At 36.3% G+C, this 17,687-nt stretch overlaps 2 protein-coding genes across 2 annotated transcripts; both read left to right on the top strand.

Moving 5' to 3' along the window:
- Positions 1 to 748: 748 nt before the first annotated feature.
- LOC148910879 (tripartite motif-containing protein 2-like) lies at positions 749 to 3,525 on the top strand. Its single transcript, XM_089030658.1, has 3 exons — positions 749 to 1,199; positions 1,279 to 1,620; positions 1,775 to 3,525. Exons 1-3 carry the CDS (start codon positions 749 to 751, stop codon positions 2,890 to 2,892), a joined length of 1,911 nt encoding a protein of 636 aa, XP_088886784.1. The 3' UTR covers positions 2,893 to 3,525.
- Positions 3,526 to 6,681: 3,156 nt separating this feature from the next.
- On the top strand, positions 6,682 to 17,421 carry LOC116292240 (uncharacterized). The gene is made up of 4 exons (XM_089030657.1): positions 6,682 to 8,760; positions 8,891 to 8,931; positions 9,859 to 10,139; positions 14,570 to 17,421. Exons 1-4 carry the CDS (start codon positions 6,799 to 6,801, stop codon positions 16,762 to 16,764), a joined length of 4,479 nt encoding a protein of 1,492 aa, XP_088886783.1. The 5' UTR covers positions 6,682 to 6,798; the 3' UTR covers positions 16,765 to 17,421.
- The last annotated feature ends 266 nt before the right edge of the window (positions 17,422 to 17,687 follow it).

Below are 17,687 nucleotides of genomic sequence, written 5' to 3'. Positions count from 1 at the left end.
TCTTTAAGGTTAATTTACCACCGCGGGAGGAATCTTCGAAGAACTCTCTAACCAGCTTCCCTACGCAGTTACCTGGATGGCGCATTGGTTTTAACTCTTTAACATCCGGCGTCTTTATCTTGTACGCACCGTAAATAACCACGGCTAACCGGGTAAGCAACTTCGTAGAACAGCATGTCTATTCCCTCAAGTGCTCCCGGTCGCGTGTCCTTGTTTAAAACAAACAGGTCCTTCCTGCCAGACGCCCGTATTGGATTCCTGCCCTTTTCTATTATCCACTCGCCGTCTAAATACTTTATAAACGTCAACTCCAAACGGTAGTCGCCTTCGGGCATCAAATTGATTATCCTTTCTGCTCTTTCCTCGTCCATCGTCTCGTCTGTATCTCCCTCCATAAATGTCGTGAAGGCAAAGTCGGCGTCTAAGCGGTCCAGCACCTGAGTTCTGAGCTTGCGCACAGTTTTATTTCTAATGCTTTTGATGGTATCCATCTATATATAAAGGATATTTTAACCTCCATTTACGGTACCCAACACAGCAGCAGTAAGGACACACCGCGGGAAATCCCGTAAATCTGCTGTACCCGCGTTCGGAATTCCGCGGGTTAAACCCGCAAATATACGGCATCGATCGCGAGTCCCCCTTACTGCTGCTTAAGGTCACGCTCATTTCCAAGAATCGCCTGACAATATACTTACAAACAACATTATTCAGACAACTCCCTCCTCTCGTCTCAACTCCCAAAGACATGGAATCGTTCGTTAAAGATCGTAAGAAGGAACTCCGATGTTCCCTGTGTAATGATACTTTCACTGAACCAAAGATCTTGTCTTGTTTCCACACATTTTGTAAGCCTTGCGTCAAACGACACGCCGAGCAAGTCGACCAAATCAACATCTTCAAGTGTCCTCGATGCAAATCACAGACTTCTCTACCAGAACTAAGCAGCGTCGACGATCTACAGCCAAGTCTAATACATTCAAGAATCTTGAAGGTTCTGGCGTTGATAGAAGGAGAAAAGGCTTGTTCGGTTTCTGAGAGTCATTCGTCAGCCTCTTGGTATTGTTTTGACTGTGATCGCTCGATGTGTGATGAATGCGAGAAGAGTCATTCATTGTTTATCAAAGATAACAAGATCGTTCGTCTGGCCGATTTGAAGAAAGAAGATATTCAGTTCGTAATCACAAGAGAAAATCCTTGTACAAGTCACCCGTCATCACAGGCTAGAGTTCTTCTGCGAAGATTGTGATGCAATGATTTGCTTGACATGCTTGAAAGATCACAGGGATCATAAGACAATGCCGTTAGATAAGTTTGCTTCTATCAAGAAAGCTGTATTCTCAAAACATCTGCAGGTACTAGAGCAGTTGAGATTAGATGACAAGGGAGAGCATCAACAAGAAAAGATTGCTAACACAATCAAACAACAAGGAGAAAAGGCAAAAAAAGAAGTCAAAGACAAAACCAAGAACATCATCCAAATACTACAAGACAACGAACGAGAATTGCTGAGACAAGTCGATGAGAAGTTGAACACAGCCACAACAAACTTGAATATAATTCATCATATTCCAGCCGTCAAGGAATACATCAAGAATGTGATGGAAAGAGGACTGGCAAGTGAAATGATGAACATTCAAGAGACACAATGCTCTCAGAAATTTGCCTTCAACCCCATTCCACCATCCTCTAGAATTGAATTAATTCCTAATCAAGAGCTGATGCGACAAGCTGAATTCAGGGCTGGGAGAAATACAAACTTGTTTGAAAACAGACCATACTAAGAGCACTATTCATGTGAAATCTGAGACAGAAGCTTTAAAGAAAGAAAATCTGATAGTAACGACTAAAAGCTCTGTAGGAGAACTCAATCATGATCCAAGGGATGTTATGGACGTTCAAATCAAGCCTGAAGAAAATGCGAAAATAGAAAAGAAATATGTGAGAGCTGATGGTAAAGTAGAAGTTGAATTCATGGCTAAAGTAGCTGGTCAGTTGACAGCAGAGGTTCAAGTGAATGGGAATCATGTATCTAACAGTCCACTAGTGGTGAATGTCAAGCCACAAGAGATGAGAACAACAGGACAGCTTAACATGAAAGGTGTAAATATAGGCGATTGTAGTTGGTTGACAGGTATAGCAGTAAACAGAGACAATAGCAGAATCGCTATTTCAAATGATTCTTCTCACTGTGTCCATGTATTCACCACTAATGGAGATCTCTTACTGACGTATGATAGTCAAGGTAGTGTACAGGGACAGTTGGATGGTCCTGAAGGTTTAGCATTTCTGAATAATACAGATTTAGTCATAGCAGACTGGGGTAATGATAGAATATGTATAGTGAACACTACAACAGGGACATTGGTAAAAACCTTTGGTAACCAAGGTAACGGTGATGGACAGTTTCATTATCCATGGGGAGTACACGTTGATGACGATGGTAACATCATTGTGTGTGATCGTGATAATCATCGTGTTCAAGTCTTCACAAGAGACGGTGACTATCAATATGAGTTTGGTTTCACAACACAGGACAAGTTTGATCCATATGATGTGATAACACATGATGGACTGTTTTACGTCAGTGATTATTATAATCACATTATTCATGTATTTGAGAAGAAAGGTAACGTACCGACTAGAATATCGACGATTGGTGGTCAAGGCAGTGCTGATGGTCAGCTGAATAGACCATCTGGCCTGGCTATTGATAATGACCATCATCTACTGGTGTGTGATAATGGTAATAACCGCGTACTAAAATTCACATTGGATGGTCGTTTTGTAGGAAAGACTTGTGATGTAATGAAGAAACCTAAATATATAACTGTTTTAAAGGATGGTCAGTTATTAGTTACGCATGGTTCTGGTGTCTGGTGTGTAAAGTAGAATTGCCCATTATTTTCTGTAACATACTTTGATTGGTTTGACAAATTGATATTGAGTGTTTGACATGTCCAAAAATATGACCATTTGGAGATTAATATGCATTTTATATCTACTTTTATTTTATAGTTAGGATAGTTCGCGCGCGCTGATTATTCGAAAATTTTGGCTTTATTCAGTGAACGGGGCAGTGCTGATGCCATCTGCGCGCGCCCAGTGCTACTAGATCCAGCGGCTGTTTTTCTTTTTGCATAAATAAATTCAATACCGAAATATAATTAGTAACTATATAATAAAACGAATAAAACAGCTTTTTCTGAGCTCCGATCAGTAATAAAGGGCTTATTAGGCGCCATAAGCACTCAAGAAGTGTGAGAAGCGCTCGCAAACTGCTCGTGCTTCTCCTTACACTTTTTTCGTGCTTACGTGACTTCCTGAACGGAGCACGGAAAAACTGAGCTGTTTTATTTGTTGAATAATTATTTTTTACTTTTGATTTCTTTTGTTTTTATTTGGTTTCTTTCGCGTTGTTTCCGTTTCATTTTTGTGTTATTTTAACTCGTTCTTCCTTTTATTAATATCTTATTCATTTTTATCGTTTTTTTGTAGTTTTGTATTGGCCGTGATATAATCTTTCATAACAAAGCGGCTCGTATTATTTAAGATCTCATTATATTTGTTGTTTTAAAAAAACTATAAAAAAGAACTTTGTAGTAGTGAATAACCGAGCTTCGTGCTATTTTTATCTCTACGTGTATATAATACTTTTACGCATACTATTAACCTTAATTTGAATAAAACTTTTATAGTTAAAACACTAGGTACAAAGGTAATATTCGTAAGAAATTTAAAATTAAAACTTAATTAGGGTCTCTGAACAACAAACATTTTTGTACCTGGGCCCGGTTGTACAATAAGGGTGGATATTGCTATCCGACGGATAAATCCTTATCCAGTGGATAAATCAATGCTGTTTTCCAATAAATCCATCTATCAATGAATAGGATTTATCCGTTGGATAGCGCTATCCGCCCTTCGTACAAGCGGGCCTGACGATTGGAAAATATATATATTACCATAAGAAATGCATCTTGTTGAACTCATCAGTATATAGTTTACGGCTTGTTTTTGCAGTAATATCTGTTGATGATGGTGATGATGACGATGATGATGGTGATGATGATGGTATTGATGATGATCGTAGTGATGATGATGATGATAGTGATGATGATGGCTAACAATGTGGTGGTGGTGGTTATATAAAGATGATAAAAATGATGCTGTTACTAACGCTGTTTATGCTTGATGTTGATGATGATGTCTTGTTTGTTTATGATACTAATGATGATTGTTTGTCAAGGATAATTATGATGAAATTGAAGCTATTGATGATGAAATTAGCTAGCGCTATTGTTGATATAGATGGTAATAATGTGATGTTGATGATTAAAATTATGATGATGGTAATCATGACTGATGAGGGCCTTCTCATTTTTTCTTCTCCCTCCTTCCTTCCTTTACCTCTTTCTGCGCATTTTCACAGGATCACCAAAATTTCTTTTTGTTGGAATATAAATTCCACGTCACTGTGTGTGGTATCCTTGGGGGGAGAAGGAGGGAAAGTGTTTGTTGAAGATTATTTCCAAAGAATTAGTCTCCACTCAACTTTTATTACCACAGGATTACCAGAACAACCCTGCGTCTCCTACGTTATCTTAACCAAGAAACATCCAAGAAAAATAACACCAAGTTTATGCACGACCTGCACCAATAAACAGAGCAATAATAGATAGGAATTATAATAAGTGATTAATGCTTTTGTAGATTTTTATTAAAGATTATCAATTAAGATCAATGAATGATCTAGAAAATTTATACTTTTGCTAATATGAAAGATTTTCAGATAAATCAAACGTAATCAAAAATCTAGATACACGAATACCAAGTCGATATGAACTCCGTACTACGCATGACACCAGAGAAAGACGTTTTATTCTCGTACCCAGAGCCTGCGTTTCTTCTGATCTGCGGTGAAGAACGAGGGCTCTGGCACAATCTGTTTTTTGAGACCGGGATATCTTGGACTTCCTGTATAACAGCGCATGCGTTCAGAAACTTGCCAAAAATAAAAAGGTTCCCGATTACTAATTTTTATTTTGATGGGAAGTAAACACAAACTCTGTCTTAAAGGATGATTTTCATTGTTTATATTTCACTTCACTTGCGCATGCGCCACAAATTAAATATAACAGAGCCCTAGTTTTTCGCCGCAAGCTAGAAGAAACGCAGGGGCTGGGTATGAGATTGAAGACGTTTGCAGTTGCTCCAACTCTACAAAACAAGGAGTCTAAAATTTTCTTTTATTCCTGCTTGACAAGTTTGTGGTTCCCGCTCCGCTTAGTTTCCTTTTGCCATGTCCCACAAGCTCAACCAATTACCAAGAATATCTCAGAATTTAATTAGTGCTTATTGTTCTCTGAAATAAAATAAAATTGCCTCGCTATCCTCGCAGTACACTTTGAAGGATATAGTTGTTTGTGGGACAAGATTTGGATTCATTGGGAAAACTGCTGCAATGGTGATTAGTTCAATATTGTGTGAGTTGGGACCGTGAATGGACTACACATGCAAATAATTAAATAAGTTTGCAACTGTCTCAATTATGGCTAGGCTATTTTACGGATCGATCGAGGACTAGACACTTTAGATCCTTTGATCTCTTTTAATCTTGCCGATAAATCAATCGTAAAACTATAATGAATCAAATGAAATAAATGGCTAACTAATCTTAATGACAATTGTACATACATGCAGTCATACGATAATCGCGATAGAGCTTAAAAAATACAATAATTCCTAAAATAATAACACAAGTAAAAATCATACCTTGTCTAGCTGCTTGCAAACTTGAACTATGCTAAACGTGGCTCGTGTCCACTTACTCAACTCATGACAGGTCAATCGTTAAATTATTACATGAATCAATTGGTCTTTATTCTATGTAAACATATAGAGTGAAGTCACTAAACCCGTGAAATAGGTATTTGACTAATACACTTTAGTAGACCCTAATTCCAATGTTTTCGTTTGTGTGTATTTGACTATTATACTTCCGATAAACTCGTGACATTAGTCACAAAGTTATTGAGTCTTCCATGACCTTCCATATTGTCTTATGTAATATACTGTATCTTGGGCTTACAAAAGCATTCGTAAAAAAATATTTGGAGAAAACGAATATCATTTACGCAACAGAGTAGTTGCATGATAATTTAAAGGTAATTTTAGAGTTCTCAAATAAAGTTATTTACCTTCGTAGTTTTTGTTCGTATATAATCATCGTTACTTATACTGTCATGTTATATTATTTTAGTTCCAATTTTCTATTTATTGTTATATTGATCGTGTATTTGAATTCAACCAATTATTTTTTTCACAGGAAATAAAACAGACTATGATTCTTTAAATTTTCTTATTTTGTTGCTTTTTGGCTTTTTTGACTTATTTGTTTGTTTGCATTTATTTATTTTTTCTTTTATTTCATTTTGTTTTTATTATTGTTTATCTATTAAGCCAATTTTTATTCAAATTTGTTTTGATTTGATTAAATTTGAATCACGTTGATATTTTGCATACTTTGACATTCTTATTCAAATGCATATGTAACTTTCTCACAGTACCCCCCAACGGGATCCAAGTGCTCTTCTAATGCATGCAGAAAATAGAGATAACATCCACGTCACACAACATTCTTTGAAAATTCCGAGGTTATGTATTAAATTATACATTCATCGCATGACAACAATTCGAGGAAGTAAGGCCACGCTCATTTCCAAGAATCCCCTGACCAAAGACTGACAAACAACATTATTCAGACAACTCCCTCGTCTCGTCTCAACTCCCGAAGACATGGAATCGTTTGTTGAAGATCTTAAGAAGGAACTACAATGTTCACTGTGTAATGATACTTTCACTGAACCAAAGATCTTGTCTTGTTTCCACACATTTTGTAAGCCTTGCGTCAAACGACACGCCGAGCAAGTCGACCAAATCAACATCTTCAAGTGTCCTCGATGCAAATCACAGACTTCTCTACCAGAACTGAGCAGCATCGAAGATCTACAGCCAAGTCTAATACATTCAAGAATCGCGAAGGATCTGGCGTTAGTAGAAGGAGAAAAGGCTTGTTCGGTTTCTGAGAGTCATTCGTCAGCTTCTTGGTATTGTTTTGACTGTGATCGCTCGATGTGTGATGAATGCGAGAAGAACCATTCAGTATTTATCAAAGATCACAAGATCGTTGGTCTGGCTGATTTGAAGAAAGAAGATATTCAGTTCCTAATAACAAGGGAAAATCCTTGTACAAGTCACCCTCATCACAGGCTAGAGTTTTTCTGCGAAGATTGTGATGCAATGATTTGCAGGACATGCTTGATAGATCACAAGGATCATAAGACAATGTCATTAGATAAGTTTGTTTCGATCAAGAAAGCTGAATTGTCAAAGCATCTGCAGGTATTAGAGCAGTTGAGATTAGATGACAAGGAAAAGCAACAACAAGTAAAGATTGCTAACACTATCAAACAACAGGGAGAAAAAGCAAAAAAAGAAGTCAAAGACAAAACCAAGAAAATCATCCAAATACTACAAGACAACGAACGAGAATTGCTGAGACAAATCGATAAGAACTTGGAAATAGCCACAACAAACTTGAATGTAATGCATCATATTCCAGCCGTCAAGGAATACATCAAGAATGTGATGGAAAGAGGACTGGCAAGTGAAATGATGAACATTCAAGAGACACAATGCTCTCAGAAATTTGCCTTCAACCATATTCCACCATCCTCTAGAATTGAATTAATTCCTAATCAAAAGCTGATGCGACAAGTGAATTCAGGGCTGGGAGAAATACAAACATATTCTTCCGAAACAGACCATACGAAGAGCACTATTCATGTGAGATCTGAGACAGATGCTTTAAAGAAAGAAAACCTGATAGTAACGACTAAAAGCTCTACAGGAAAACCCCATCATGATCCAAGGGATGTTATAGAAGTTGAAATCAAGCCTGAAGAAAATGTGAAAATAGAAAAGAAATATGTGAGAACTGATGGTAAAGTAGAAGTTGAATTCATGGCTAAAGTAGCTGGTCAGTTGACAGCAGAGGTTCAAGTGAATGGGAATCATGTATCAAACAGTCCACTAGTGGTGAATGTCAAGCCACAAGAGATGAGAACAACAGGACAGTTTAAGATGAAAGGTGTAAATATAAGAACTAGTAATTTAAGAGGTATAGCAGTAAACAGAGACAATAGCAGGATCGCTGTTTCAAATGTTTCTTCTCACTGTGTCCATGTATTCACCACTGATGGAGATCTCTTACTGAAGTATGTTAGTCGAGGTAGTGCGCAGGGACAGTTGTCTAGACCTGAAGGTTTAGCATTTCTGAATAATACGGATTTAGTCATAGCAGACTGGGGTAATCATAGAATAAGTATAGTGAACACTACGACAGGGACATTGATAAAAACCTTTGCTAACCGAGGTAACCGAGATGGAGAGTTTTGTAATCCATATGGAGTACACGTTGATGACGATGGAAACATCATTGTGTGTGATAGCGATAATCATCGTGTTCAAGTCTTCACAAGAGACGGTGACTATCAATATCAGTTTGGTTTGGCAACACAGGACGAGTTTGATCCATATGATGTGATAACACATGATGGACTGTTTTACGTCAGTGATTATAATAATCACGTTATTCATGTATTTAAGAAGAAAGGTAACGTACCGACTAGAATATCGACAATTGGTGGTAAAGGTAGTGCTGATGGTCAGCTGAAATGGGCCATGTGGTCTGGCTATTGATAATGACCATCATCTACTGGTGTGTGATCAAGGTAATAACCGCGTGCAAAAATTCACATTGGATGGTCGTTTTATAGGAATGACTTGTGATGTAATCAAGATCCCTATATATATAACTGTTTTAAAGGATGGTCAGTTATTAGTTGGTACGAGTGGTTCTGGTGTCTGGTATGTAAAGTAAAATTGCCCATTATTTTCTGTAAATACTTTGATCGGTTTGACAAATGGATATCACATTGTTAGACGTCCTTAAATATGACCATTTGGAGTTTAATTTACATTTTATATTTATTTTCATTATATATTTAGGATAGTACGCGCACGCTGATTGGTCGAAAACTGTGTTTTATTAGTGAACGGATCACGGAGCTGACTCCATGCGCACCCAGTGCTGCTAGATCCTGCGACCGTCTTCGTTTTTGCGTAAATTAATTCAATACCGAAATAAAATTAGTAGCTATAAAACGAATAAAACAATATAATCTTTCATATAAAAGCGGCTCGTATTATTTCCGATCTCATTCTTTTTGTTGTTTTGAAAATATATATATATATGTAAAAGAGCTTTGTAGTAGTGAATAGCCGAGCTCCGTGCTATTTTTATCTCCACGCCGATAATCGTTTACGCATACTATTAGATTTAATTTGAATAAAGACTTTTATAGCTAACTGTTTTAAAGGATGGTCTGTTATTAGTTAGTACGTATAGTACTGGTGTCTGGTGTGTAAAGTAGAATTGTCCATCATTTTCTGTAACATACTTTGATTGGTTTGACAAATGGATATCGCAGTGTTTGACATGTCCTTAAATATAACCATTTGGAGTTTAATATACATTTTATAAGTATTTTCATTGTATATCTAGGATAGTACGTGCACGCTGATTGGTGGAAAACTTTGCTTTATTTAGTGAACGGAGCACAGAGCTAAAATTAGTAACTATAAAACGAATAAAATAACTTTTTCCGAGCTCCATTCAGTAATAAAGAAGTTAGGAAGCACCATAAGCACTCAAGAAGTGTGAGAAGCACTCGCAAACTGCCCGTGCTTCTCCTTACACTTCTTTCGTGCTTATAACATCATTGTGTGTGATAGCGATAATCATCGTGTTCAAGTCTTCACAAGAGACGGTGACTATCAATATCAGTTTGGTTTGGCAACACAGGACGAGTTTAATCCATATGATGTGATAACACATGATGGACTGTTTTACGTCAGTGATTATAATAATCACGTTATTCATGTATTTGAGAAGAAAGGTAACGTACCGACTAGAATATCGACAATTGGTGGTAAAGGTAGTGCTGATGGTCAGCTGAATGGGCCATGTGGCCTGGCTATTGATAATGACCATTATCTACTGGTGTGTGATCAAGGTAATAACCGCGTGCAAAAATTCACATTGGATGGTCGTTTTATAGGAATGACTTGGGATGTAATCAAGATCCCTATATATATAACTGTTTTAAAGGATGGTCAGTTATTAGTTGGTACGAGTGGTTCTGGTGTCTGGTATGTAAAGTAAAATTGCCCATTATTTTCTGTGACATACTTTGATTGGTTTGACAAATGGATACCGCAGTGTTTGACATGTCCTAAAATATGACCATTTGGAAATTAACATACATTTTATATCTATTTTTATTATATAATTAAGATAGTGCGCGTGCGCTGATTGATCGAAAACTGTGCTTTATTAGTGAACGGGGCCATCCGCGCGCGCGAAGTGCTGCTAGATCCTTCGGCCATCTTTCTTTTTGCGTAAATTAATTCAATGCCGAAAAAACAGCTTTACCCGAGCTCCGTTCAGTAATAAAGCACTTAGGAAGCGCCGTGAGCACTCAAGATTCATTTTGTTGTTATTTGGTTTCTTTGTTCTTTCTTTATTTTTTTCGTTTCTTTGCGTTTTTATTTCATTTTTTGTTTTATTTTTATTCGTTCTTCCTTTTATTACTTTCTTATTCATTTTTCTCGTTTTTGTAGTTTTGTATTGGCCGTGATCTTTCATAATAAAGCGGCTCGTATTATTTTAGATTTCATTCTATTTGTTGTTTAAAAAATATATAAATTAATAAAAGAAGTAGTAGTGAATAGCCAAGTTTCGTGCTATTTTTATCTCTACGTATATAAAATCTATTTTACGTATACTATTAATCTTAATTTGAATAAATACTTTTATAGGTAAAACACTAGGTCAAGAGGTAATATTCGTAAGAAATTTAAAACTAAAACTTAATTAGTGTCTGTGGACAACAAACATTTTTGCACCCGTGACGATTGAAATAAAAATTTTCCATAAGAAATGCATCTTTTGAACTGGGACTGAGGGGCAAAATCAGAATAGAATCAGTGTTTTTTTATCTTGGCCCATTATGAAATGATGCTAAAAATGGGATGACCCAACCCCAGTTTAGAAGTAAAATTGCAGATGACCCGTCCCTGAAAAAAGGATCCACTGGTCAGATTCAGCTATATTTAATCTAAATGCCAAAAGAATTTTCTTGGTTGCACACGTCTACCACTTCTTGTAACCTTGACTGTTTCGGCTTCTTCTTTCTCTGTCATCGTTTTCCTCACTATCAGCCAAGCATTTATTACTTGGACTTTCTCACTTTTGTACATTTTGCGTTTTAGCAAGTTGTGCTTTTTTAAAAAGAGGTCCAAGACTGCAACCTTCTGCCTCTTAAGCATTCTGCTTTGTTGTAGTTCTCTCCAGTCATAGTCTTCATATGCTTTAAGTTTCTCTGCTTCCTTATTTTTTTTCTTTTCATTTGCCCTTTTGATTTTTTTCATTCGAAGGCACTACAGATGTTCTACATACTTCCTAACCAGATCCTCTGCAACTGCGAATTTCCTTGAGAAATTCTGATGATGACAATTATAATACTACTCTATTTTGTAATGGCCCACCCTTTTTAGTTGTCAAATTTTATCAACAGTCCAACCCTTTGAAGGAGTTCAAAATTATGTGACCCACCCCCTGATTTTGCCCCCCCCCCCACCCCTCCTATACTTTATGACCAGTCCCTCATGTCTGTTGATGATGGCGATGATGATGGTGATGATGATGATTAACGTGGTGATGGTGGTGGCGATAAAGATGATGAAAATGATCTCTTTACTAATGGTGTTTATGGTTGATGTTAATGATGATGTCTTGCTTGTTTATGATACTAATGATGATAGTTAAAAAATAATAATTATGATGAAATTGAAGCTATTGATGATGAAATTAGCCTTTGTTGATATGGATGGTAATAATATGATGTTGATGATGACAATTATGATGATGGTAATCATGACTGATGCGGGCCGATGAAGAAAAACATTTAAACGCTAATTACTTTTTCTGTCAAATTTTTTGGCCGATAAGCAGTGACATTTTGTCTTGTTCTTATTTTACCTCACTAGAAAACAAAGCGAAAATAGACGGAATTGATCTCCCGATAGTTTAGTGTAAGTTATGTGTCGAAGCGGAAGACTGGATGATAAGTATGGAGTAAAATGTATTTGTATGATTTATTTTATCAATGTTTACCACAAGTATCATTCGAGTAAGAAACGAGACTAGGAGATAAAGCTAAGAGACGTAAGTTTCGCCGTCCAAAGTATAATGTTGCTAGGATGTACGGCATAGGGTAAGAGAAAATAAACAAAATCTATGGTATTTATGTTTGTAACCATTATTGGCACCGTTTGATGCTATTTTTAGAATCATATTTGCCATTTTTTTGTTTTTGAGCACGCGTATACTGCGCGCGCTCTGCTCTGTTTGGTGACTCTTTTTGGACAACAAAAACAAAAAATAAAATAAAATAAAATAAACAATAAACAAAAACAAAAAAAAAAAATAAAAAAACAATAAAAAAAAACAAAAAACAAAAACAAAACAAACAACCAAAAAAAAAAAAAAAGAAAAAAAGAAAAAAAGAAAAACAAAAAAACACGTAGCCACGCAGTTCGCGTGTGCAAACAACAACAACAACAATGGATTAAAGGAATCATTCTACAATAGCGTCAAAGAGTGCTTATTATGGATAACGGGGATTCCTTCTCTCAGATCATTTTCTCTTGCATATGCTTATTGTATAGAAAAGATTCTAAAAGCAAAACGACGGGTGTCGACGTCTTAGCAAAACGTTACGGCAAAACGTTCTCGTTTGTTACTAAAGTAATAAATGTAGTATTTTGTCTATTCTTTCCTTTCTTGCTTTTTTCCTTCTTTGCTAAATTTTACCTTCTCTTTATTCTTCTCCCTCCTTCCTTTCCTTTTTTTCTTTTCTGCATTTTCACTGTCTTACTAAAATTCTCTTTACTCGAAGTATACTTTCCACGTCACTGTGCGTGGTATCCTTGGGGGGAGAAGGAGATGAAGTGTTTGTTGAAGATTATTTCCATAGACTTAGTATCCACTCAACTTTTATAACCACAGGATTACCAGAACAACCCTGCGTCTCCTACGTTATCTTAACCAAGAAACATCCAAGAAAAATAACACCAAATTAATGCACGACCTGCACCAATAAACAGAGCAATAATAGATAGGAATTATAACAAGTGATTAATATTTTTGTAGATATTTATTAAAGATTATCAATTAAGATCAATGAATGATCTAGAATATTTATACTTTCGCTAAAATAGATAATTCTTGGACTTCCGGTATAAGAGCGCATTCGATCAAAGGCTTGTCAAAAATAAAAATAAAAATTGTTCCCGAAAATGAAAATGAAAATGTTCCCGATTTCCAATTTTTACTACAGCATGATTTTCATTGTTCATATTTCACTTCACTTGCGCATGCGCCAAAAATGGATTATGCCAGAGCCCTCGTTTTTTCTTTTTTTTTTTTTTTGCCGTAGGCCAGAAGAAACGCAAGCTCTGGTACGATATTGAACACGGCCATTATTTAGGTAGAGCATAGTTAATGAAGGGGAACTTGCTATTAACTATGTGTAGAGAAGAGCAGATTAAAAAAATAAAAAAACACTTAACGGCCTCAAATCGCGCTGATACTTCGCCAGAAGACTGAAAAAAGGAAAAGAAACAACTGCAGCAAGTTTTGAGGCTAATTGTTGAGTGAAACATTTTATTTTCGTAACTTTCTCATAACTCTCATACATTCCTTTATAAACCATACACAGGAACCTTGTTTGGGCTGCCTGTGCTATCTTATAGCTGATTGGTGGAAGCATACGATTGCGCAATAGAGTAGTTGAATAATCAGATATCAAGATAATTTTGGGGTTCTCAAATAAAGTTATTTACCTTCGCAGTTTTTGTTCGTAATAATCATCGTTACTTATACTGTCATGTTTTATTATTTTAGTTTCAATTTTCTATTTATTGTTATATCAGAAATCGTGTATTTGAATTGAATTTTTTTTTTCACAGGAAATAAAACAGACTTTGATTCTTTAAATTTTCTCATTTTCTAGCTTTGTTGATTTTTTTTTTATTTATTTGTTTGTTTGCATTTATTCATTTTTTTCTTTTCTTTCATTTTGTTTTTATTATTGTTTATCTATTAAACCAATTTTTATTTAGATTTGTTTTGATTTGATTAAATTTGAATCAAGTTGATATTTTTCATACTTTGACATTCTCATTCAAATGCATATATAACTTTCTCACAGTACCCACCAACGGGATCCAAGTGCTCTACTATGCATGCTGAAAATAAACGTCACACAAAATTCCATGAAATTTCCGAGGTTATGTATCAAATTATACATTCATCGCGTGACATCATGTCAAGGTAGTAAGGTCACGTTCATTTCCAAGAATCGCCTGACCAAAGACTGACAAACAACATTATTCAGACAACTCCCTCATCTCGTCTCAACTCCTGAAGACATGAAATCGTTCGTTGAAGATATTAAGAAGGATGTCCGATGTCCGCTATGTAATGATACTTTCACTGAACCAAAGATCTTGTCTTGTTTCCACACATTTTGTAAGCCTTGCGTCAAACGACACGCCGAGCAAGTCGACCAAATCAACATCTTCAAGTGTCCTCGATGCAAATCACAGACTTCTCTACCAGAACTGAGCAGCATCGAAGATCTACAGCCAAGTCTAATACATTCAAGAATTGCGAAGGATCTGGCGTTAGTAGAAGGAGAAAAGGCTTGTTCGGTTTCTGAGAGTCATTCGTCAGCTTCTTGGTATTGTTTTGACTGTGATCGCTCGATGTGTGATGAATGCGAGAAGAACCATTCAGTATTTATCAAAGATCACAAGATCGTTGGTCTGGCTGATTTGAAGAAAGAAGATATTCAGTTCCTAATAACAAGGGAAAATCCTTGTACAAGTCACCCTCATCACAGGCTAGAGTTTTTCTGCGAAGATTGTGATGCAATGATTTGCAGGACATGCTTGATAGATCACAAGGATCATAAGACAATGTCATTAGATAAGTTTGTTTCGATCAAGAAAGCTGAATTGTCAAAGCATCTGCAGGTATTAGAGCAGTTGAGATTAGATGACAAGGAAAAGCAACAACAAGTAAAGATTGCTAACACTATCAAACAACAGGGAGAAAAAGCAAAAAAAGAAGTCAAAGACAAAACCAAGAAAATCATCCAAATACTACAAGACAACGAACGAGAATTGCTGAGACAAATCGATAAGAACTTGGAAATAGCTACAACAAACTTGAATGTAATGCATCATATTCCAGCCGTCAAGGAATACATCAAGAATGTGATGGAAAGAGGACTGGCAAGTGAAATGATGAACATTCAAGAGACACAATGCTCTCAGAAATTTGCCTTCAACCATATTCCACCATCCTCTAGAATTGAATTAATTCCTAATCAAAAGCTGATGCGACAAGTGAATTCAGGGCTGGGAGAAATACAAACATATTCTTCCGAAACAGACCATACGAAGAGCACTATTCATGTGAGATCTGAGACAGATGCTTTAAAGAAAGAAAATCTGATAGTAACGACTAAAAGCTCTACAGGAAAACCCCATCATGATCCAAGGGATGTTATAGAAGTTGAAATCAAGCCTGAAGAAAATGTGAAAATAGAAAAGAAATATGTGAGAACTGATGGTAAAGTAGAAGTTGAATTCATGGCTAAAGTAGCTGGTCAGTTGACAGCAGAGGTTCAAGTGAATGGGAATCATGTATCTAACAGTCCACTAGTGGTGAATGTCAAGCCACAAGAGATGAGAACAACCGGACAGTTTAACATGAAACGTGTAAATATAGGATCTAGTAATTTAAGAGGTATAGCAGTAAACAGAGACAATAGCAGGATCGCTGTTTCAAATGATTCTTCTGACTGTGTCTATGTATTCACCACTGATGGAGATCTCTTACTGACGTATGGTAGACGAGGTAGTGCACAGGGACAGTTGTATGGTCCTGAAGGTTTAGCATTTCTGAATAATACGGATTTAGTCATAGCTGACTATGGTAATCATAGGATATGTATAGTGAACACTACAACAGGGACATTGGTAAAAACCTTTGGTAACCGAGGTAACCGAGATGGAGAGTTTTGTAATCCATATGGAGTACACGTTGATGACGATGGAAACATCATTGTGTGTGATCGTGGTAATCATCATGTTCAAGTCTTCACAAGAGACGGTGACTATCAATATCAGTTTGGTTTGACAACACAGGACGCGTTTGATCCAATTGATGTGATAACACATGATGGACTGTTTTACGTCGGTGATTATAATAATCACGTTATTCATGTATTTGAGAAGAAAGGTAACGTACCGACTAGAATATCGATGATTGGTGGTCAAGGCAGAGCTGATGGTCAGCTAAATGGACCATGGGGCCTGGCTATTGATAATGACCATCATCTACTGGTGTGTGATTATGGTAATAACCGCGTACAAAAATTCAGATTGGATGGTCGTTTTGTAGGAAAGACTTGTGACGTAACCAAGAACCCTAGATATATAACTGTTTTAAAGGATGGTCAGTTGTTAGTTAGTACGAGTGGTTCTGGTGTCTGGTGTGTAAAGTAGAATTGCCCATTATTTTCTAGTAACACTTTGATTGATTTGACAAATTGATATCGCGTAGTGCTTTGACACGTCCTAAAATATGACCATTTGGGATTCAATATACATTATATATATTTTTTTATTATATATTAAAAGATAGTACGCGTGCGCTGATTGGTCGAAAGCTGTGCTATATTAGTGAACGGAGCACAGAGCTGACGCCATACGCGCGCTCGAAATGCTGCAAGATCCTGCGACCGTCTTTCTTTTTACGTAAATAAATTCAATACCGAAATAAAATTACTAACTATATAATAAAGCGAATAAAAAAGCTTTTTCCGAGCTCCGATCAGTAATAAAGGAGTTAGGACGCGCCATAAGCACTCAAGAAGTGTGAGAATTCAAAGCACTTGCAAACGGCTCGTGCTTTTCCTTACCCTTCTTCCGTGCTTACATCAGTTCCTGCGTGCTATATTACTAAACGGAGCACGGAAAACACTATTCTATTTGTTAAATATCTATTTTTTACATTTGGTTTCTTTCAGTCTTCATTTCATTTTTGTTCTATTTTCATTCGTTCTTCCTATTATTAATTTCTTATTCATATTTTTCTCGTTTTTGTAGTTTTGTATTGGCCTTGAGATAATCGTTCATAATAAAGCGGCTCGTATTATTTTAGATCTCATTCTATTTGTTGTTTAGAAAAATCATATAAAAAAGAACTTTGTAGTAGTGAATAGCCGAGCTTCGTGCTATTTTCATCTCCACTACGATAATCTTTTACGCATCATACTATTAACCTTAATTTGAATAAATACTTTTATAGTTCAAACACTAGGTCCAGAGGTAATATTCGTAAGAAATCTAAAATTAAAACTCAATTAGTGTCTGTGGACAACAAACATTTTTGCACCTGGGCCCGGTTGTACAAAGGGTGGATATCG

The sequence above is a fragment of the Actinia tenebrosa genome, unplaced genomic scaffold (genome assembly GCF_029948245.1).
Source record: "Actinia tenebrosa isolate PJP-AT-01 unplaced genomic scaffold, QUT_ActTen_1.0 PGA_scaffold15__27_contigs__length_11533743, whole genome shotgun sequence".
NCBI classification, from domain to species: domain Eukaryota; kingdom Metazoa; phylum Cnidaria; class Anthozoa; order Actiniaria; family Actiniidae; genus Actinia; species Actinia tenebrosa.
This window is presented reverse-complemented; position numbering and strand designations above follow the sequence as displayed.

What these genes read in the sequence shown, in the direction of transcription:
- LOC148910879 (XM_089030658.1), top strand. Translation starts at nt 749, where the DNA reads ATGGAATCGTTCGTTAAAGATCGTAAGAAGGAACTCCGATGTTCCCTG. An exon ending in AATCACAAGAGAAAATCCTT is followed by an intron (nt 1,200 to 1,278) that starts GTACAAGTCACC and finishes CATGCTTGAAAG; the next exon opens with ATCACAGGGATCATAAGACA. An exon ending in GATGGAAAGAGGACTGGCAA is followed by an intron (nt 1,621 to 1,774) that starts GTGAAATGATGA and finishes GTTTGAAAACAG; the next exon opens with ACCATACTAAGAGCACTATT.
- LOC116292240 (XM_089030657.1), top strand. Translation starts at nt 6,799, where the DNA reads ATGGAATCGTTTGTTGAAGATCTTAAGAAGGAACTACAATGTTCACTG. An exon ending in GGGCCATGTGGTCTGGCTAT is followed by an intron (nt 8,761 to 8,890) that starts TGATAATGACCA and finishes ACTGTTTTAAAG; the next exon opens with GATGGTCAGTTATTAGTTGG. An exon ending in TCTACTGGTGTGTGATCAAG is followed by an intron (nt 10,140 to 14,569) that starts GTAATAACCGCG and finishes CCAAAGACTGAC; the next exon opens with AAACAACATTATTCAGACAA.